The sequence below is a fragment of the Astyanax mexicanus genome, chromosome 4 (genome assembly GCF_023375975.1).
Source record: "Astyanax mexicanus isolate ESR-SI-001 chromosome 4, AstMex3_surface, whole genome shotgun sequence".
Lineage (NCBI taxonomy): Eukaryota > Metazoa > Chordata > Actinopteri > Characiformes > Acestrorhamphidae > Astyanax > Astyanax mexicanus.
The window spans coordinates 28,490,523-28,514,229 of NC_064411.1; the positions used below are offsets into that span (position 1 = coordinate 28,490,523).

At 37.4% G+C, this 23,707-nt stretch overlaps 1 protein-coding gene across 1 annotated transcript in view; it reads right to left on the reverse strand.

Annotated features, from left to right (window-relative positions):
* Positions 1-23,707, reverse strand: part of dip2cb (disco-interacting protein 2 homolog Cb) — a 72,588-nt gene that overhangs the window by 16,545 nt on the left and 32,336 nt on the right. The window contains exons 6-21 of the mRNA XM_022679263.2: positions 22,783-22,917; positions 18,305-18,436; positions 17,005-17,124; positions 14,599-14,796; positions 11,523-11,614; positions 10,093-10,203; positions 9,022-9,145; positions 8,726-8,835; positions 7,180-7,282; positions 6,700-6,764; positions 6,493-6,586; positions 5,696-5,815; positions 4,447-4,561; positions 3,855-3,994; positions 2,961-3,097; positions 642-850 (exon numbers count right to left, since the gene is read on the reverse strand). Coding sequence (XP_022534984.2) covers positions 642-850; positions 2,961-3,097; positions 3,855-3,994; positions 4,447-4,561; positions 5,696-5,815; positions 6,493-6,586; positions 6,700-6,764; positions 7,180-7,282; positions 8,726-8,835; positions 9,022-9,145; positions 10,093-10,203; positions 11,523-11,614; positions 14,599-14,796; positions 17,005-17,124; positions 18,305-18,436; positions 22,783-22,917 — 2,005 coding nt within the window. The remainder of the gene's footprint in view (positions 1-641; positions 851-2,960; positions 3,098-3,854; positions 3,995-4,446; positions 4,562-5,695; positions 5,816-6,492; positions 6,587-6,699; positions 6,765-7,179; positions 7,283-8,725; positions 8,836-9,021; positions 9,146-10,092; positions 10,204-11,522; positions 11,615-14,598; positions 14,797-17,004; positions 17,125-18,304; positions 18,437-22,782; positions 22,918-23,707) is intronic.

Consider the following 23,707-nt stretch of genomic DNA (forward strand, 5'->3'; position numbering starts at 1 on the left):
ACCCACACAAAGTGTTGCAGCCATGAACATGGGTGAGCTGGCTATTTTTCTACTCAACAGATAATCACTGAGCTTCAGTAAGGTTGCTGACACCATAGTTGGGTAATTTATCACTTCTGCTAGCACATTAGGGACAGGCATTTTGGACACTGAAACGTATATATATTCACTGATCAGCTACAGAGTAAGACTCTTCGTCGTTTGACACTGTCTGTCAATCTGGCAATCCTGTGTGAGCTTTGAGTCTAGGACAGAAAACTCTATCCAGTGTTTGTAAATTGGCTTCCTGTAGTAATTTCACATTACCAGATTCTGCCCAAAATAATTTTTTTCGCGACTTTAAGGCAAAATACATAGTCTCAGTCCATCATACACTACATGACTTTCACTCTGACTGCACTACAGTCTGCAGATTAGACTCAACTAACACACCTTTTTAAATCATTAACTGCAGCCATTCACAAGCTCTGTAGTTTCAATAGATTTTTCCATATCTATTATTAATTTATCCACTAAGCATCTGAAGAGTATGATATATTTTAATCTCTGAATCTGAATCTCTTCAGATAGCTTCTACTTCCATACCATTTCCATTTTTAATCTAAACACACAAACACACACACACACACACACACACACACCTTCCTCTGTACACAAACTTCATGGGTTCGACTGCCAGCGCTGTTGCCACAATGTCATCAGCGTTATGTCTCCTCCCGGCGACCTGCATTAATCCATCCATCTTTCCTGTAACGAAGATAGCTCCGCCCGGTCCTACAAATCCCAGCAGCCCTGAGCGCACAAACACACACTCGCTCACCAACCCACCACTGCTGGACACGGGACACACCTGCACCACAGAGAGAGAGAGAGAGAGAGAGAGAGAGAGAGAGAGAGACAGAGGGAGAAAACTTATTGAAAGGAACTTATGAGAACATATACTTGGTTAACATAAACTTTCTTTGAACTTTTTTAATCCGTCTCTTTCTGTTTTAAAATCTGTGTGTTTTCTGGATGTTCTTAAATTAATTTAAATGTACCAAAGTTTTTTATTATTATTTTTTGTATAGTTTCTGTTTTATCTACATTTTTTTAATGTTAGTATTCATCTAGCTATGAATGCTACGTGAGAAACATTCTAATAATGTTGTGATCCAAACCATTATTATGTCACAATTGTTTTTGGAACGTTCCTGGAACATTACTTCTGTAACATTACATGCTAACCTTTCTGGAACCTTTTAAAAAGTTAGCTGTATCATTGAATGTAACAAATATACATCCGAATGCCCTGTTTATCTAAAGCAATGAAACGCCAAACACTGCAATAATACGTATATTATACAACCTGTGCACATTTTACTGATAATCAGTACCACTAGAGGGCCACACCATACAGTGATGCATGGATTAGATGTCCTGTTTCCTGCTTTTCCAACTGCACATTATAACCCCTTCAGACACTGCATCCACTGTAATGGACATGATGTGTTTTCTAATTTCTTTTATATTTTTTAACTTTACACAGATTGAGACCTATTATAATTAATCAAAATAGACACTGTTTAGCCAATTAAACAGCAACTTAGCTCCTCTCACTGCAAAGAAAAAAAACTGCACACTAAAGTAAAGCATGGTAGCATCCCAACTAATGTGGCAGAGTAAACATCTTTTTCCATCATGTTAGGATTTTTTCTGCTCAAAAACAATTTGGGGAAAAAAATAATATAACTACATATTAAATAAATATATATTAAAATGTGTGCAGAAAAACTGTTTTAAGTTATGTTTTTCTTTATGTATTTATTTACTGAATCCTGTTTTGAGCACAATACAGACAGAAACAGCATTTATATATATTTTTAATCACTAGAACATAAGTCAGGTCTGAAAGAGATAAACTATATAAACATCAAACTATTTGGCAAAAAGGTCAAAATTTGCTTTAAGAGTGACTGCAGTGTATCTAGGTGGTTCCTAGGGAGTATCAATGGCACCCCAGATGCTTGCTATAGTGTATGATCTATTTATTTGCTGCATTTTTCACACTATATGGATTACAAGTGGCACCATCAATGAATGTCTATTTTCTGGTCTATTTTCATACATAAGGCAGACCGGATAATAAGGCGCATTTTAAGAGACACTAAAAGGAACTTTCTGCGACCCTTAACGGATAAAGCGGTTGACAATGAGTGAGTGAGTAAAGGGAACTTCTAATTCAGCAGGTCTTGCTGCTAAGTGGTGTAGTAACTAACAAAGTTGGTAGCTAACAATGTTGGATAAAGCTAAGCCAAGTAAACAAAACTGTAATAAAAAAAGACTTTCTTTCAAAGTCTTTTTATAAAGTTAATCTACACTGATTTCTCTCCTGAAAACTGTTTCTATTTATTTACAGTAATCTTAGATTCCCGAATTTCTCCAGCATTAAGGCTGGAGCATTAGCGTTAGCGGCTAACCGCTAGAAGTTAGCGGTTAATGTCACCCAACAGCGGTACACTGAGGAACCCTGAGTGCTCTGATAAGCCAGGGTGATATTAGCTAGCAGTTTGTCCCAAGTAGCTTGTTTTAACATGGTAAACACACAAGCTACAGTCCGAAAATTGTCGCCTCTGTACGTCGAAAGAGCTAGCATTGCGGTTAGCGGCTAATGCTAATACTGCTACAGCAGTGCTAGCCGGGGTTAGCAGCAGGCTACAGTCTGATATACTCGCCTCTAAACGTTGAAAGAGCTAGTGCAGTCGGATTAAAAGACGCAGTGATTATTTTTGGAAAAAAAAATTAAGGATTATAAGTGCGCCTTATAGGGTAAAAAATATGGTAGCTGCTTTTTATGTACAATCCTAAATAATGAAAACACTTAATGCTTCATATGAAAACAGAAACTTTTCAAAGGTTCCAAAAAAAAAATGTAAAGCTTTCTGTGCTTTATCACACAATTAAGGAGACGAGCTTCAAACCTCAAAGGTGTTCTTGGTCATTCCTGTTAGACCATAGTAGGATGTTCCTGTGGCGATGGACGACACACAGATCTCCCCGATCTCATCTGTCTTACACAGCTGAGGAACCGCCTCCGGCTTTACCACACACACCAGCGCTGAGAGACAAAGAGAGAGAGAGAGACACAGAGATTGAGCTCAACTCACTTTAGCATTCACATCTTACATCTTACTTACTTTAATCTGTATTCGGTAAAAATTGTGTTTCTGCACATTTTTCTACATTTTAAATGAATACTGAAGTCATTCAGACAATGAAGGAACACACAAGGAATCATGTAGTAACTTAAAAGTGTTAAACACACCAAAACACTCTGTGAAGAAGAATTTAGATGCTCTTAACTGGGTTAAGCTGTTAACTTGTGTTTTTTGAGGATGGTAACTCTGATGAACTTATCCTGTGTAACAGAGGAAACTCTTGCTCTTTCTTTCCATGGGTGGTACTGATGAGAGCCAGTTTCATCATAACGTTTTTGATGTTTGTGACTGCACTTAAGGTTACTTTCACAGTTCTTGAAATTCAGATTTCAGAAATAACTGACCTTCGTTTCTTAAAGTATTTTTTTTCTTTAGTTAATTGAGTAATTCTTGTCATAACATGGATTAGAAAATTACCCAAATAGAGCTATTCACTGTATACCTGTAACTCTACCTCCTCACAACTCACAACTGATGCTCTCAAACACATTAAGAAACAAGAAATTCAAGTAATTAACTCTTGATGAGTTCAGCACAGCTGTTTACTGAAAGCTGAACATTCCAGGTGACTCTACCTCATAAAGCTGACTGAGAAAATCCAGACAAGTCCTCTTAGGAATGATCTGTTATAATTTTGATCTTGTAAACCATCTTTACCTCCAGGCATGGGAGAGCCCACGTCCTGCAGCGTGAGAACCGAGAGTTTCTCTCCTGTATCCACTCTAATAACACCGTGACTCAGTCCGGTCATGCTGAGAACCCCTCTGCCCATCGGCTTCAGACTGCTCTCATTCGGCCTGCAGGGGGAACACACAGCATACTGAATATACAAAACAAGCACTTACTGATTTATAGTTTTCCTGGAAAATCTTACAGCACTTCAGGCTTTCCTCTGACAGCTTTTATTGAGATGCATATTTCATTTTCCAGCAGGACTTGGCACACTGCCAAAGGTCTTATATAATATTCTAATTTTCTGAGATACTGATTTTTGGGTTTTTATTGGCTGTAAGCCATAATCATCAACAATAAAAGAAATAAACACTTAAAATAGATCACTCTGTGTTTAATACAGCTGAATTACTGAAATAAAGTAACTTTTCATTAATATTTTAATTTTTGAGATCCACTAGTAAATCAAAATTTAATTTGAAGTTGTGTAGGTTGTTTTTTTATATGTTCTATTTAGGCAAAAGCCAAAATAGCTATTTAAGAACTAGAATTAAAGGGTATGGTGCAGTGAGTTTACCTCCTCAGAGCTACAGTTAAAGCCTCTGGTGAGCTGGCACATGGGCAGATGACCTCTGACCTCAGCCCCATATTCTGAAATACGTTGAGAAATGCATCACAGGAAGAGATGGACCCTGAAAGAAAGAGAGAGATAGAAAGAGAGAGAGAGTTTAAATAATTTATGTGGTATTTTTTTAAATAATTAACGTTTACACTAGCACTTGAACAACTTTTTGTAAATTGTCTATATTTCTGCATAAATATGACCTACATCATCATTAGATTTTCACACAAGTCCTAAAAGTGTGAAATACTACCACCACCAAGTTTCACAGATGGTTCTTATGCTGGAATGCAGTGTTTTCCTTTTTTCCAAACATATCACAATCCTCAGAGACCTCCTCTGTTTGTGTCATGATACACTTATACAAACAAGTGTTGTGAAGAGCAGACTTTGACAGAGTCCTAGTTTTTAAATAAAACAACACTCACACCTCTAATTTCCCCTTTAAATAAACTGCTAAACCTAGAGTTACATTTGACACTCACAAATTTGTAAAATTGGATAATTTTCCTCAATAAATAAATAAGCAAGTATAATATTTGTGTTTCATTCATTTAACTGGATTCTCTTTATTTACTTTTAGGAATTGTCTAAAAAGTAGATTTGTTTTAGGACTGTTTTAGGACATACAGCTCTAAAAAAAATAAAAAAAATAAAAATAAAAAAGAGAACATGAGTTTCTTGATTTTACCAAATTAAAAACCTCTGGAATATAATCAAGAGGAAGATGGATGATCACAAGCCATCAAACAAAACTAAACTGCTTGAATTTTTGTACCAGGAGTGGAATAAAGTTATCCAAAAGCAGTGTGTAAGACTGGTGGAGGAGAACATATCAAGATGCATGAAATCTGTGATTAAAAACCAGGGTTATTCCACCAAATATTAATTTCTAAACTCACTTCTAAACGTGTTTTCTTTGGATTATTTGAGGTCTTTTTTTGTAATTTCAGCCATTTCTCATTTTCTGCAAATAAATGCTTTAAATGACAATATTTTTATTTGGAATTTGTGAGAAATGTTGTCTGTAGTTTATAGAATAAAACAACAATGTTCATTTTACTTAAATATATACCTATAAATAGCAAAATCAGAGAAACTGATTCAGAAACTGAAATGTTCTCTTAATTTTTCCTAGAGCTGTATTTATGCATAGATATAACTTTCAAGCACCAGATTTCTACACACACACACACACACTTACATGGATTGGCACCATCAGCCACCAGCAGCATGCGTAGCGAGCTCAGGTTCATGTCCGTCTGATCTCTGTGTGCTACCAGAGCCCAGTGTAGATCCCTGCTCTTCACACACACCACCTTAGCTACACACACACACACACACACACACACACACACACAGGAAGAAAACACAGAAAAACAACATACAATCAATACAAATATAAAAGAGACACAGTTAAAAAGAACAATTAAGAGATATTCTCAAAAATACTATATTCTGCTATTACTAAAGAATGAACTTTAAAGCCCCACTAAGTAGGATTTCCTTGATTTTTGATCTTTTTAAAGAAGTAAAATTACAGCTTTAAACTCACTGCAGCGCTGCATTGAGGTGTAATAGGAGGAATAGCGGTGCTCTCGTGTCTGTGCCGGAGCTCCTCTGAGCTCAAACCAGACTCTGTAAGTTTTCCGAGGCGGCCCCAACCAACGCTCGCGAGAACTGCGACCTGCTTTCCGACCTTTAGTTCTAACAGTTCTACAAGGACTACTGGTTCATTCTTTACAAACTAACATACAGACACTCTGGCAGAAGCTGGAAAGAGACCGAATTTGTCTGTGAAAGCCAGAAAACGAGAAAGAGAAACTAATCCGCCAGAAACATTTATTACACTCTACAACTGTAGGGGGAGCCCATGAGCACAAAATCTCAATCCTACCTAGTGGAGCTTTAACTATGATATGAGTTTAGAGGGTGTAATGTTTGTGTTTGTGTGTGTGTGTGTGTGTGTGTTATGGGGGGGGAGGTGGTTGGCGTGGTTACCTTTGTACTGACAGACTTTCTGGATCCATGACAATGGATTCACCTTCATCAGGGCATACGGAACGCTGACAACATGCAGCATATTGAGTACACTCTAAAAAAAAAGAGAGAGAGAGAGAGAGCGAGAGAGGGAAAGGGGTATAAATTAAATATAATGCAATAAAAAATATCTACAATTAGATTTTTTGATATTTAAACACTTCTCACTGTTAGAATGCCGTGCCAAAGTCCAACGTCCTTCTTAAAGTCCAGCACATTCACTAGTGTCTCCGCTGAAACACACACACACATAAGCACACAAAAACACATTAGGTTAATGTGAGCGTTCAACACTACATGTGAATGTATTATTTTATACAAAATCTTGGTAAGTTTTTGTTTACAAAATAGGCAAAATGTAACTTTTTTTTGATTCAAATGAATGTTAAATGAAACTGTTATAGGTTTGTCTCATATAGCATCATATATCGCATCTGTGTAAATATGATAAGAGCAATGTTCTGAGTTTAAGCCAGTCTGAGAGTAATTTAGAGGTCAATGACCTTCTGTATTTGATTGCTTTTACTTAAACATATCTCATTGTAACAAATCTGGCAATATACACCACTGGTAAAACATAATTAATCTCAAATATAAGCTTCTCTAATTAACTCTACTCCTGTGCGAGTGTTTATTTTGCAGTCTTACCCTCCTTGTAGCCGCAGGTGTGTGTGAGGGTTTGGCAGTGTGTCAGCATGGCCATCCTCGTCACAGTCACTCCCAGAACACTCCCGTCCTTGCAGGTCTTATACTGTCAATCAATCAGTTAAATCAATCAGCATCTGATTTTCAATCTATAGATGATTATAATGTAACACATGGGCCTATACACATACACATAATACCAGTCAAAGTTTGGACATACCTTAAATTTAATGTATTTTCATTATTTTAAAATGTTCTAAATTGTAGATTAATACTAAAGTCATCCAAACTACGAAGAAAAACATATGAAATTATTTAGTAAATAAAAAAAGTGTTGAACAAACTAGAATATGTTTTATATTTTAGAGTCTTCAAAGTAGCACCTCTTGCTTAGATGACAGTTTTCCACATCTTGGCTGGATTTTCACCTGAGATGTTCAGCTTTCAGTTAACAGCTGTGCTGAACTTATCAAGAGTTAATTACTTGAATATCTTGTCTCTTAATGTGTTTGAGAGCATCAGTTGTAAGGTTGTGAAGAGGTAGAGTTACAGGTGTACAGTCAATAGCTCTATTTGAGTAAAGTTTTAAACCATATTATGAGAAGAACTAAGCAACTTTCAGTAAATCTGAAAAAAATTCCAGAACTTTGAAAGTATCCTTAAAGGAGTTGAATATGATGCTGCACATGAAACTGTTCCTCAGCCTCCACTCTCTGCAGAAGCTAGTAAAAGAAAATCCTCAGAAATACGCGTTGATCAGAGAGATTTAAAATGTCAACATCAACCAGTGAGTTTATGGCCTCGCCCACCTCGACTCAGGACCACCCACAGGCGGGGGCTATATTGGGGTGAAACTTTATCTAGCACTCAGTGCTATATTTTTATAACTAAGGCTGTATCTCTAAAAAAAGTTTTGTCGATTAAGTTTTAAAGCCATAAAATTGACATTGGGGGAAGGCAGGTAGGCGTTCTCTGCTTCAGTGCTGTTAGCCAATCAGAGGCTATATTTTTGCATGTATGAATATTCATGAGCAAGAGCCAAAACCTGTATTTCTTCAGAGACTAGTAATTCAGAGAAAAATAGAAACACCTGAGCACTTTTTTTCCACAAAAAAACATCTCAAATGGCATTTATTCATACTAGAGACCCAAACTAGACTGTTTTAAATTATTTTAAAAACGATGGAATGAGTGCAGTCACAAATACCATCAAAAACATTATGATGAAACTCATATTGTTCTCATCAGGACCACCCCAGGAAAGTCCAAGTCCAAGAGTTACCTCTGTTGTACAGAATATGTTAATCAAAGAGTTACCAGCCTCAGAAACCACAAGTTAACAGCTTAACCCAGAAAAGAGCACCTACATTTGTTTAACACTTTTAAGTAACTACATCATTTTTATAATATGTGTTCCTTTGTAATCTGTATGACTTCAGTATTTATTTACAATGTAGAAAATAAGGAAAAAAAAGAAAAACATAGAATGAGAAGGTGTGTCCATACTTTTGACACATGAACACACACACAAGCACAAACACACGATTACCTCAATGTATGCTGTGTCATTGTTGGCATCTTTAATCAGTGGGTACCACTCTCTGGGAGGTTTAGATAAGTGCTTGGATTCTGTCACTACCCACAGCAACTTGGGCCAGCCTGAGCAGAACCATAGAACACATTAATCATAAACATCACCTTGATTTCTCTTTAATACAAATTTGACACATCAGAAATATCAACATTTTTAAATAGTGTACTCAACTGGAGAAAGAGGTATAATGTATATATACATTATACATGAAATAAAATATGCTGATGAGCTTATCATGAGAAACCCCTGACCTTTGAACTGCATGATGTCACCGCTGAGGCTCTTGGGAAGGCCTTTGTGGCACGCATCGCTGGTTAGAGCCACAGCAACGCCACAGCTGCCCAACAGAAACCCAATCTGCTGACTCCCCGCATCCTTCAATCAAAGAGGAAGAACATGAAGAACTGAGGAATGCGAGAATGAACTCATTAATGTACATAAATAGATAAAAAGAGATAAACATGAAACATAATACGCAGGAATGAGCTTCACTGTATATACAAACATGAAAAAAAAACATGAAAATTGTGAGTAGAAGGGAATGTAAAGATGTTTAAAATACCTGTAAAAATTCTAAACAGAATAATAGAATTATATTGGACTAAATAATCTAAAACAATAATAGGGCAGCATTATATTATTGTGAAAACTGGCATTGCAATATGTTAGCTGTCGGTCAAAAGTTTTACATATATATATATATATATTTTTTTTTTTTTTTGCCATTTAAGCTCTTCAGGTCCAGTCAATAACCGGAAATGGTACAAAATCCTGTGTAGAAAGTTTTGCAGTAAATTGCTAGGGCCTTTAAAGAAAACAAATGAACTAAAAACTGAAAATTTTATTTTTTATATTGTAAAAAAAATATATAATAATAATATATAATAATAACATTGTAAAAGTATAAAGGGGGGAGGGCCAAAACCGAGACTTAACAAAATGTTCAATGTTTTTTCATTTTTAATTTTTTTTCTGGTATTTTAACTCATAAAACATATAAATCAGCTGCTTTACTGTAAAGTAGTGATATTGTAGTGTTTTTACAAGCAAAAAATATATATATATATTACTGCACAGGTTAATGCTTTTTTGTTACTCTTCTATTTCTAGACGCCTAAAACGTCTATACAGTACTGTATATCTAATACTCTATAAATGCATTACATTTATAAAACAGAATCATAAAACATTTATTAAACAAAAACAGATGACCATCTCACAACAAACTGTGATAAAACTCAATCAGAACCAAAACAGAGCCTGAATAAAAACTAGTTCCTGATTATCCTTTCTGCTGTTGAGATATTCTGGTTGGACATTACCTTTTTGGTCAGAGGCACCTCGATGGGTACAGGTACGACTTCAGCTAAGAGACATCCATAAAACGCTACCATGAACGCTGCAGGGTCGTTATTGGGGTACACCAACGCCACCTGGAACAGAAATCAGGACATAGGACATAGCCAATTTAAACATTTAAGCTGTTTAAATTTTAGTTTTTCATTATTTACTTTTAATCAAAAGAAACGTATCCTAATTATGCTTCATAAAACTATATTATAATCACCAGGCATGTTATACTAGATAAATCTGAGGATTATAACACTGCCACTTTCTTCAAGGGAGATTTTCCTGGCCACTCGTTAGCTGTCCGGTGTGAAATGGACTTGGGTTGTAGTGAAACCTCTGTTCATGCCCAGCATTCCCAAATACAGCACTTTTAGCCAATGCTTCTTACAGGTTTATAATACTAGTGATAGGGGCATAGAGTTACTCATGCAAAGAAATCACTATTTTTACACCATTAACAAGATCAAAGTAGCTCCACACATGTCATTGCTAGAATTCTGAGGGCCCTGATATTTAAAGTGAGGCTCTGAGAAGGTTGAAAGGGCACAGATAGTTTATTAAAACACTGTTTATACACACAGTACCTTCAGGTAGTTGTCCAGGTGCTACCATCTTGATATTAAGTCACGTTAAATTGACTGGCTAGCGTGAATTCTACCAATGAAGTGCAGAGCTACTTTGATTTTGTTAATGGTGTTAAAATAGTGATAAAATAGTGGGTAACTCTTATCACTAGCATTGTAAGACTGTTGGGAGCATCGGATAAAAGTGCTGTATTTGGGAATTCTGGAGGTGAATAAATGTGAGCTTTTTGACAAAAGTTAGTAATCATTATCATGTTTCACTAACACCCAAGTCCATTTCAATCGCATCAGTCCTAATCTCCTCCCATTTTATTACCAATTTATCTGGCCAATTGTTCCACCCACTCAGTATTGATGCTTCAACACCAGGAGGGTAAAGACTAGCACATGCCTCCTCCGATACATGTGAGGTCAGACACCGCCTTATTTTCGAACTGTTGCTGATGCAGAATTGTTGAGTAGCATCACAGTGTGCTTGGAGGAAAGAGCAGCGACTCGGTTCTGATACATCAGCTCACAGACGCCTCATGCTGATCGACATCACCCTAGGAGTGATGTGGGGAGAGAGCGCCATCTACCCACCCAGGGCTCTTGTGGCTGATGGCAAGCTACATGACAGGGAATCGAACCAACGGTCTCCTGATCATCGTAGCAGCATTACTAGCATTGTAAGGCTGTTGGGAGCATTGGTTAAAAGTGCTGTTTTTGGGAGTGCTGGGGTGAATGAAAGTTGGCTGGAATTCTCCTGTAAATAAAGCTTGGTTTGTAAAAAGTCCAGTATAAACACATTTAAAATGAAATGAATTAAATCAGCTCACTCTGTCTCCTGGGCGAACAATGGGTTCTTGCTTGGTTCCGAGTTTGTGGAGGATGTAGTACGCCACCTTCATACTCCTGGACCAAAGTTTACCTGGGCAAACACAAACACAAAAAAATATATATATATTTACCCTTAGCGTAAATTTAATATTACAGTCTGCAATTAAAGTCTTTTAATCACTAATCACCACCCAAAATACAGGTTTTTACCTTGAACCTGTTCAGCTTGTAAATTCCCAGAAATCTCAACAGGTTAGTCTTCCATTATGTAAATCACCTTCATACAACAGCAGATTAATCTCACAGCAGATTACATATCACTCTACTGACAAATTCTGTCTGCAGCCTACCGATGATCATCATTTGGGATAATTCTGCTCGCCATTCTTCTCACTGTTTTTTTTTTGTGAGCATGGAAAAGAGCAAAAATTTGACAACACTAGATCTTATTCACAAACACACTCCTACAAATCTTACATTTTATTTGAGAACACTTCTAACAAAAATCTATATCAGATTCATTATCACCAGAAAATGATCTATAAGTGAGAATCTCTTTAGAGTTTATCTGATCACCAGAGGGCGCTCCTGAGCAAGTCCAAAATGAATGTGTTCATATGGAGCAATTGAGCAAAATCAGTTTGTAAATGTTTAATAATTTTCACACTGAAAAAATCTTTGAATCTAATTTCCCCAACACAGAACAATATCAAATGTTTCCGTATCGCAGACATATTTTAAAGCTTTTAAACTCCAGTTATAAACTCAATTTAAACTCAGTGCTCCGATAGTAACTCCACCAGTCAGCTCACAGTCGTTGTTCTTTGCTTTTTTTTTTAGCAAAATACATCAACATACTTTCTAAAATTCAAGGAATATCCCAGCCAAGGTGGATAGAAGGCCAGAGTCACGCGGCTGCGAGCAGAGAACGCAGCACATACTGTTCATGTAAACAGCATGGAGCAAAGCATGGAGGGTTTGTTCATAGCTGTGGTAATTAGTGTTATCTGGCTAAAATACCAGATTAAACTGCGTTATATCAGCAGTTTAGCTCAAATAAAAGGAGTATATTTGATGGCTGGGTCGGATCGAGACCGGATCATGTTAATACCACGAGTGAACTGCTCCAGAGTTGGTTTGGGGCCGGACTGAGACCATGTACACTAGCAGGTCTTGGTTCAGTTGTTTTGATCCGAACTCGAGTGTGATTACTGTTTTCACACCTGCTTAATTGAACCGCACTAAAGGTACAAACAAACCAGAGTCTGTTTTAACCGAACTAAATAGTGCTGGTGTGAAAACACTCAGTCTCTGGCTCTGCTGATGGATGACGTTGACACCCAGGATGACACAAACAGGTTTATACAAATTGATATTGGGTCATTTAAATGATGATCAATCGAATCGAAAAATCTATTTTTTAAACACACCCCTTGTTTTTAAACAGCATATTTTAACCACTGTTGCTGGGGAATTTAACTAATGAGAAATTAGAAAATAGTACTTCATTAAAACAGTTTTGAATCTCTTATATGATTCTACTTTTTATACATATGAGAATGCTATTATGCTGAGAGCAGGAAACATTAGGAAATATTATGTCAACCCCGAACAAATTTACCGCTGTCTAGATGTTTAACCTTACAGTTTAACTGTATGGAGTACACCATAAAACATATCTGTCTAAGTGTGTGTGTGTGTGTATGTGTGTGTGTGAGAGAGAGAAAAAGAAAGAGAGAAAGAGAGAGAGAGAGAAAGATAGAGATGTGTAGGTGTATTTATATCTGTAACATGAGCGCATGACTGGGTCAGTATATAAATAGCTGCAGCAGTGAGAATTGGAGATGCTAACGAAGACATCCCATAATAAACCTGAACTCTTGAATGTCAGGAGAAAGTACAAAAGGGGGAGAGAGCTCTTTTGTCATCATGCTGGCAAAGATATGTACAGTATTTGCCCATTTAACCACTCTCAGCCAATCACACTGCAGGGTCAGAACTAACTGTGGTATAATAAGAGTTAACTGTGGTATAATAATGGGATCTTTATGCTTTGTAGGTTTATATACAAAAGATGAGCAATCAATGTTTTTTTTTCAAGAGACCCCTCTATCAAAAGTCTGAGATGACACATTTTGGTAAAATTAGAGTATGTTAGCATCACACAATACGACATTATTCTATTAATCAAAACTGCTAAAGCTATAATTTTATGAAAAAAATATGCTTATATTAAAAAATCCCCAAAAAAAGGAAATAAGGGAAACTATTGAAAGACACAGTCAACAGTATATTTTTATGCTTTGCATTATTAAAATAGTGTCAGAGTTTAGGAATAAATCTACACTGATGGTCTGGTGTGGTGGTCTGGAAGCGAGGTGTGTTCAGGTAAATTTCTGCCGTGTTGCTATATATATTGGTGGTGGAAAAAACAAGTACGCCACTGACTGTTTAAAACCCTGACAACAGTCAATCATCAGAGTCCATTCCTATAGGTGCGCCACGCGAGCATACACCCGACTTTTACCTCAACAATAAACAGAATAAAGAATAAAATAACATTGCTTTTCTCTTAAATGAGCTGCTGGTGAATGCACAGGTCAGTATCCTCTGCTGAGACACATAAAAGCTCTGCGCTGTTATGATACGAACATGCCAAAATCAGAGCGCTCCTGCCTCTTAAAGGGAATGAATACTGACACACTGATTGGTTTATTTCACGTTACGCCCAAAATTAACCACACCCATGATTAATTAAGAGAATTAGTTCATGCCTTTTGCTCATTTCGAGCCACGCAGGGCATATTTTTTGCGTTCTCAAGATACCAAAGACCTCAAGACACCAACACGACCAAAATCCACCTGCACTATAGATTGCTAAAAAAGGGCCCAGTGTCTCTAGTGGATATTTTTGCCTTACATACACCAGTAGACCTTAATAAGATATATTGTACAAAAACAGTGGAGCTGGAGATTAAAGGGTTAAGCTGAGTGTGAAATAATGAGTGTGATATCTATAATAACTATGTGTATAACAATGAGACAATGTATTTTTGTATGTGTGTGTATTCTTACCATATGTGAGTGTGTATGGCTGCTTAGTATTGGCGTGTGTGACTGTCAGACACGGTGCTTTAGGTGCAATAGCCCCCCATCGCTGTAGGGCCGCCTCCATGGAGGCCGGACAGTTCTTGAGTCCACAGAGCTCCTCCCCCTGTGTTATTAATGAGTCCGCCCCCTCTGGACGTGGTAAAGAAGGATCAGGCTGCTGTACTGCAGAGGAAAACAACAAAGAGTAGCTTAAATCAATATTATTTATAAATATATTAGCAAACCAATTTTACCTGCCAATGCCAATCCATATAAATCCATATTCAACACATATACAGGTACTAGGGTTGTATCGACACTCAGAAATAAGTAGAACTTGGTGATAGGAACCTATCACGAGACCGGGGTTACGAATCAATATATGTCAATATGTTAGCAATACTGTAAGCAAGGCAATATATTTTTTAATATAATTTTATTTAAAACTTTCCTACTTTTCTCCCAATTTTAGCCATTTTGGCTGTCCCACTTATTTAGCTGCTGCTCAGCTGTAAAAGCTCAATGCCAGGAGGGTAAAGACTAGCACATGCCTCCTCCAATACATGTGAAGTCAGACTCCACCTCTTTTCCAACTGCTGCTGATGCAGCATTACCGAGTAGCATCACAGCGCACTCGGAGGAAAGCACAGCGACTCGGTTCCGATACATCAGCTCACAGACGCCTTGTGCTGATTAACATCACCCTAGCAGTGATAAGGGGAAAGAGCACCATCTACCTACCCGGAGAGAACAAGGCCAATTGTGCTCTCTCACGGCTCCAGCAGCTGCTGGCAAGCTACATGACCAGGATTCGAACCATGATCTCCCAATCATAGTGGCAGCACTTTAGACAGTTGGAGCACTCGACACACCATAAGTAAGGCAATATATTGAGATTGTTTAAATCTTTTTTTTTTTTTTTTTTTTATTAGATTGTTTAAATCTAATTTTAGGGAAATTGTCATGGAATCATTTTTAACATCTGAATAAAATAAAATGTACTTTTTATTAAATCAAAACAGTGTGATCCAAAGATTGATATCTAGTGGGCTGACATTACTCTCTACATGTAAACTAATAATAAAAAAAATCAATGCTGTGTTTTTGAAAATAGATACAGAACAGTATAGCAAAATTTAGTCATTTGATTAAATATAATGATAACATGTTATGATATTGATGTGCAATCTGTATATGAAAGACTGGAATAAAATAAATTACATTAGGTAGCAACCAAACAAAATGTTTTTTTCTAGGTCTTCATTAATGTTGCCATTGTTTTCACCATTGCACAGATTGACCTGCCTAAATGTGTAAAATGTGTTTTGTTTCTCTTAGAAAATGTCATTGTTTGGTTTAATGTGTTTTTTTAAGATAATAAGGGGTAACGGATTATAGGGCGCAGTATCAATAACTCTCTATTTTTGGGTCTATTTTCATACATAAGGCGCACCGGATTATATGACGCATTAAGCACCACTAGTAAGGATGCCGACATTGAAGTGAGCAAGAGTGTCGCCATGTTTTTTTTTTTAATAGGGAAGCTGGGAGAAGCAAACAAAATTGTAATTCTTAAAAAAATGAAATAAATCTTTACACAGATTTCTCTCCTGAAAACTGTTTATTTGGGCGAGTTTCCGTTTATTTACAGGAATCTTAGATTTCCAATGTTTTGTCTAAGGGTGAGTTTTCAGTAAAGTTTCTCCAGCACTAAGGCTGGGTGCAGCAGCACCAACGGGACGTAAATGTCGCCCAATATCATTAGTTTCTACCCCCATTATCCATTTTTTTTTAGCTCCACTAATCATGTAGCATACTTTGTAGTTCTGAATTATAATCGTGAGTGCTATCAGCTAGTGGTTTGTCTCATGTAGCTTGTTTTAACACAGTAAACACGCAGACTACAGTCCAATATCCTCACCTCTGAACAGCAAAAGAGCTAACGCTGTGGTTAGCAGCTAATGCTAGTGCTGCTGCACCCAGCCTAAATGCTGGAGAAACTCCACTGAAAACTCACCCTTATAAAGCTGTACTTTAGCAGAGTAGCTTTACTGCTCCTTAATATCTGACTGGTAGAATTCATACATAAAAAAGAATTTTAAGTGTGCCTTATAGTATGAAAAATATGGTAAATTATTCAGTCCTTATTTCAGTTGTCAAATAATTGGTGCATTCCTATTATCTTACATTGGATAAAGATAATCTGCCTCCGGTACATAGGCAGCAAAAAAATGTAGTAGTATTTGATACTGCACATGACACTATAAGCCCTGCCATGTGACTACTGTGTATGCACATATTGCGATAGAAATGCTGAAACAATATATTGTGCATCCCTAAAATGCGTGCATGTGTGTGTGTGTGTGTGTGTGTGTGAGAGAGAGGGGGTACCTTCCAGCAGTTCCTCAAAGTCATCAACGAAGAACTCTCTCAGCGGACGTCTCTTTGGCCTTTTCAGAGTGTTCACCAGCTGATGGATCTTAGCAGAGACGCGACTGCTCACCGGTACTCCTACACAATCAGAACAATAAGCACTTAATAATATGAATGCAAACACACACACACACACCCATACATTAAAGAGCAACACCAGCTTTCTTTTAGCCCTGCCTCCTTTCTCACACTGCATCAGCCTACTCATTTAAATAAACCCACACCTTAGGTCTGCCTCGAGGTCACAGGCTGCAGAGCGGAGCGGAGCTGACGGTCTGTTATTGGTCCCACCCATAACCAGTCGTTTTACAATAACCACACCTTTTTAAATAGAGCTGAATAACGTTTTTAAAAATGAATTCTGTGGGAATAAAAAAAATGACAATATAAGCAGAGGTTACACTAGCTGTTGCATTTAAATAAAGGAGATAGAATTACAGTATGTTAGAAAAAAACATGATTGAATGTTTTTCTGTTTTGCCATTAAAACCTATGGGTATGGGTGGGGTTACGCAGCAGGGGGCGCCCGACCTGTGGTGGCTTCACTTTTGAGAGACGATACTCTGTCCAGCTATACGCAGTCTATGTTCCCAATCACATCCACTGATTTATATTATCACTGACAGTTGACTGTGGAATAACCACATCCCATCATGGTACCCCATTATGGAACCACGCTTTTGCTGGCCATGACATGTTTACACTGAGCGTTTACCACATGTTAGTGTTAGCTTCTGTTAAACCGCAAAACACGAACAAGCAAGTTCATTTTTAAATGTGATAGAAGCACAAAACTCAATATATAATATATGGCACATATTATATCCCCTTTAAAATAAATAAATGCTTGAAATTGATCACCCTGTTGAGTTAAATTGAGTTAAATTAAAAGAATTTTTTTTAGATGTACCTGTATACTGCCTGGCTCCCAGACACTGAGTTTGAGACTCCTAAATTAAATGGAGAATTCTTTTAATGTAACAAATATGCACGTTAATATGTCAAACTGCAGTGCAACTGCACCCACAAACCTTGAGTGTAAGGGGTTAATCTATTTAGGTGGGAAATGGGACACGACATGTTTTAGCTTTCGGAGAAGCTTAAGATTGTATACAGAAGCTGGACTCTACAAACTCCTGAAAAAGTACACATTTCCCATCATGGCAGCAAAGTATTAACATCTTCACAGCCAGCATTACAAACACACAGACACAATCAACAAACAAACAGATAAAACAACTTTAATTTATATTCTCACCATCTCCTGTCTCCATCAGCTCGGCATTACCATATTTGGGCTTGGTTGGCAGTGCGACCTGCGGGCGTTCCACAGTAACACCTGGAGGGTCCGCCGTGTAGCTCGTGATGTCAGGAGGGGCGGGGTGACTGTCTGCATCATACCAGGAAATAAAATCATACATTTATTACACTTATCTACTCTTTAGGTCAATCATTACATTATGACCACCTACTTGTTTCTACCCCATAACCTCTTTTTTTCAGATCCACTGATTATATAGGAGCCCGGTGTAGTTCTAATTCTAGTTCTAATTACAGACTGTAGTCCTGTATCTGTTTCTCTGCATACCGTATTGTTTGGACTATAAGGTGCACTTAAAATCTATTAATTTTCCCAAAAATCCTTAGTGCTTCTTATGTAAGAATTTTACCAGTCAGGTATTAAGGAGAAGTAAAGTCACTGTGCTTAAGTAGAGTTATACAGGAGTTTCAGTTTATAGTTCTCCAGCACTGAGGCTGGAGCAGTATTAGCATTAGCCACTAAGCGCTATTTTTTTGCCTTTTAGTGGTGAGTATTATCGGCCTGTAGCCCGCTGCTAACCCCGGCTAGCACTGCTGGAGCAGCTTTAGCATTAGCCACTATCCACACTAGCTTTTTTGCAGTTCAGAGGGGAGTATATTGGACTGTAGCCTGCGAGTTTACCGTGTTAAAACAAGCTAAGTAGAAAAAGCTGCTAGTTAATATCGCTTACTGGAGCACTCAGGGTTCCTCAGTGTAGTGCTATCGGGTGGCATTTGGCGCTAAATACTAGAGGTTAGCCACTAATGCTAATGCTCCAGCCTTAGTACTGTAGAAATTCGGGAATCTAAGCTTACTGTATATAAACAGAAGCGCTTTACTCATGCAAATAAACAATTTTCAGAAGCGAAATCTGAGTAAGTTTTCTTTTTAAAAATTACAGTTTTGTTTACTTAGCTTAGCTTTACTTAACTTAGTTAGCTACCCACACATTCACACCTTCACAGTTTAAACTGCAGTTTATAAACAAAGACACACAAACAGCTGTGCAGCTGTGTAGGATGCAGGCTACGCTGTAGACAATGCACTGACTCAACAAAGAAGTATAAACCAACCTTAAGTGTGTGTTGTACTGAGTAAATCAGACACAGCAGTGCTGCTGGAGTTTTTAAACACCTCAGTGTCACTGCTGAACTAAGAATATTGTTCTCATAACTGTTGCATAATATTATATACAGCAACAAAAAGCATCCTGCTGAAGTGGAACAAGGACCTTCAACATTTAACATCTTCAAAAGAATTCTGAATGAAACTTTATGATTAGAACAGAGCACTCACTGTCTAAAAAACAGAATGATTTTTTTTGGGAACATGGGAGCCATTTACAGACCTCTAAATAAATGCCTTATGTGTATAATTTTCTTTGACTATGTGAAAGAAAAAGATGAATATTGTTTCCGTATCAGTTGCTTGGCTTTGCTTTTATTTTAGTTACTAATTTAATTTCACTTACTTAACATCTGATGCTTTGTCTAATTTATGTTTTGTGATTTATTCTTGTTTTTGTTTTCTTGTGATTTTTGTACATGATGTGCTTCTGTAAAAAAAAAAAGGATAAATAAATCATTGAGGAAAAAAAAAATAATAATGTCCTGTTTGCAGCGTCCTGTGGGTAGTGTACTGTAAACATTGATGCAGGACTAGAGGATGATCAACACTGTAAACTGTGCAGCGACAGATTCAGAGTTTCTGTCTCTGATTTTATTTTATCTACAGGGTGGAGCAGCTGTAGGTTGGAGAGTGTAATGAGAGTGGAGGACAGTGAGTGATGATTAAACACAGTGTTTAAAACCTCCAGCAGCACTGCTGTACCTGATTCACTCACTGTACCACCAGCTCAACACACACTAACACCTCATACACCCCCACCATACCAGTACAGACACTGCAGTGCTGAGAATAAATCACCCACCACCCAAATAAAAATAATAGTTGCTCTGTGTTGGTTTTTTGAGGTTCTGACCACACATAGACACACAAACATCACAAATTATGTTTGCAGCTTAATCCCTTTTCTGTATAAAAGACAAGTTCCTTGCACAACTTCCCTGACCCCCAGGACACACACACACAATCCAGTTTTCCATTCCATTTGTATTGCCTCATACACTGATTTGCCACAAACAAACGTTTATAATGCCTTTATTTTAGCTGCTTTTTGAAAACCACAAAGTAAGTCTACTATAAACTGCAGGGCTGGCTGAGAGGCCTTGGCTGTAAATCTGGCTCTACAGACAGTGACGTGTCCTAGAAAAGCATGTGGGCTGAACACACTGTTCCTAAATCCTCATCATTTTTCCTGCTTCCCTTGGCTCCCAAAACCCCGTCACCCACACCAAAACCAAACCAAAACAGGGCTCGTTTCTGTTTACAGCTAAACTCTGAGATGTTGTTTATGTATGTCATTTTTGATGAATGCTTTTATTAACAGGCTCATGTCATGGAAAAGCAATATTTCCAAACATTTCCTCACATCACAGACTCATTATTTAATTCTCAGTACAACATAGAACACGTTTTAGATGTTGAAATGTTGAAGGCATTTTACCATTTAATGAAAAACATTAATTTAGATTTATTTGTATAAAGGTTCAATCCTATTTTACACCTTTGGCACTACTTTTTGAGTGTAGCCCTTTCTCTTGGAACAGAGTTCCTCCCCCTAAGAATTTGGACAACCCTTCAAGCACCTGATACGTCATCAGGAGCGCTAAAGTTCAGTAAGCTAGCTGCTGCTGGTTAACTAGATAATTAGGTCATTTAGGTTTTTATCGTATATCTTCAGAAAGGGGGGAGATGTTGCAGAAATTATTTATATACAGTATATCTTTTACCTTTTTTTTCTCCCCCATTCCACCATTTTTTTTCCCCATTCCGCCTTAAATGCTGCAGCCCCTGCCGTCTTTTGCACCAATTAAGCTGGAACGGGAAAGTTAGCTAGCACCTGTGTTTAGCGAAATCAACAAAATATAGCCTTCTGAAGTGAGGAAAGCTAAGTGAGTGAGCTAGGTGAGGTATGAAGCTGTTTGAAGTTAGTTGTTTATAGTAACAACATGTGTATTGGCTTTGTAGAGTGTGTTAATTCAGCAGCTCCTAGTATTCCACAGCAAAAAGACAAAGCGTAGCCTTATTGCTCTTTTTTTTTTTCTGCGCATAGGCTGTATGCTTAAAAAAAAAAAATTAAAAAAGTTTGTTCAGAAAGTATTTTATATTCTAAAACATTGTTAATTTTAGAGTATTAGAGTAGATGAAAATCATTGTAAATTATGTTTTTGTTCTTGGTCTATTTCGGTTTAATTATTGTGCAGTGCATAGCCTTATTGTTGTTTTTTTGTGTTTTGCTATAGGCTATATGATAAAAAAAAAATAGTTTGTTCTGAAAGTATTTTATTTTCTTAAACATTGTTAATTATATTAGAGTAGATGGGCCTAAATAATAGGCCTATACTTCTTCAGTGTTTCAATGTTAATTAACATCATTCTAAACGGATTTTGCTAATTTAAACAGCCCGAAAATGATTTTAAAAGCTCAGTTTTAACGCTCTACGGGTTTAAATTGGGTTTAATTCAGGCTCAGATCTAAAATGACAGTGTATGGGGCAGGGTTGGTTCGGGCTGAGCCAAGGGGTGTACCCCTATCCCTTGTTGTTGAATAGAACCCTTAGGGGGTAAATCCTCCCCCTTAACAATTGGAACAACCCTTCCCGCACTTGATACAGATACAGCTTTAAAAATAAGAGTCCTCTTAAAAATTATATGTTTCTTTGATTTTACCAAACTGAAAACCACTGGAATATAATCAAGAGGAAGATGGATGATTACAAGCCATCAAACCAAACTGACCGGCTTGAATTTTTGCACCAGGAGTGGCATAAAGTTATCCAAAAGCAGTGTGTAAGACTTGTGGAGGAGAACATGCCAAGATGCATAAAAACTGTGATTAAAAATCAAACACTGGTTTTCTTTGCATTATTTTTTGTTATTTCAGACTTTTCTCATTTTCTGCAAATAAATGCTTTAAATGGAAAAAGAATTTGGGAATTTGGGAGAAATGTCTGTAGTTTATAGAATAAAACAACAATGTTCATTTTACTCAAACATAAACCTATAAATAGCAAAATGAGAGAAACTGATTCAGAAACTGAATCTTAATTTTTTCCAGAGCTGTATATAGCTGTGGGGTGTTAAGATTCAGCAACCAAGCTGCTTGTTGGCTTGTTTTATATTTACTGATTAAAATAAAAGATGAATGCATTACCCTACATGTTTATGCAAAACTAATCACATCAGAACAGGACTTAATTGTTGCTACAGTGTAAATTTGCAGGAATTTGGTAAGCGGAATTTTATTTGTAAGTGAGTGAGTGAGCTTTAGCACTGGAAAAATACAAACAATTGAACCGAAAAGGCATATTAACCTTCAGAGTCCAGCGACGACCACGGCCGGTCAGACTGGTAGTCATAAGAGCGTCGACCCACGTTACCATTCTCCAGCGACACGCCCATCTCCCTCAAGCCCCGCCTCTTCAGGGACAGATGAGCGATAGGCCCAACTATTTGGGGAAAAGAGGGCAGAGACAGAGCGGGAAAGAGAGACAAAGGAACAATCCATTTGTGATCCATTCAGTGATCAATACAGTCATGTCTCGTTAATGGTCTGATGGTGGAGCTAATTCTCTGCTTACGCTGCCATTTACAGTTCAATACTCAGACTGGTCTGATACCAATCAGCGGTTAGCATCTCATTAGCGATGCTGGGGGAGCTGTTTTAATAGAGTTAGCACAGCTCCAGCTGTGACACTACCTACTCTAACCTACTTAGCTTGTTTAATAGGAAGCAACACATTCAGAAATGTGGGTGATGTTTTACTTTAACTTATTTTAATCTCCTGACACAGTTACAGAACCATATACAGTGCTGTGAAAAAGCATTTTGCTCCCTACAGGTTTTTTTTTTTGTTTTTGCTTACATTTTTCAGATTAACAAACATACATAATATCAGACAAATATAACCAAAAGTTGTTTTTAAAAGATAATAATATTTAATATGGAAAAAGTGCCCAAATTAGTGCCCACTAATAACATGGTTGTGTCACTCTTGGCGGCAACAACTGCAATCAAGCTTTACTCATAACTGGTAACGAGTCTTTCACATCTCTGTGGAGGAATTCTGTTTAATTCTGCCAGAACGCAGCAGCACGTCTGGTCTTCAACCAGCCAAAACGGGCACATGTCACCCCGCTGCTCATTGAGCTCCATTGGATACCAGTTGATGCTCGCATCAAATTCAAAACTCTTACAATCGCCTACAAGGTGATGACAGAACAGGCTCCTTCCTACCT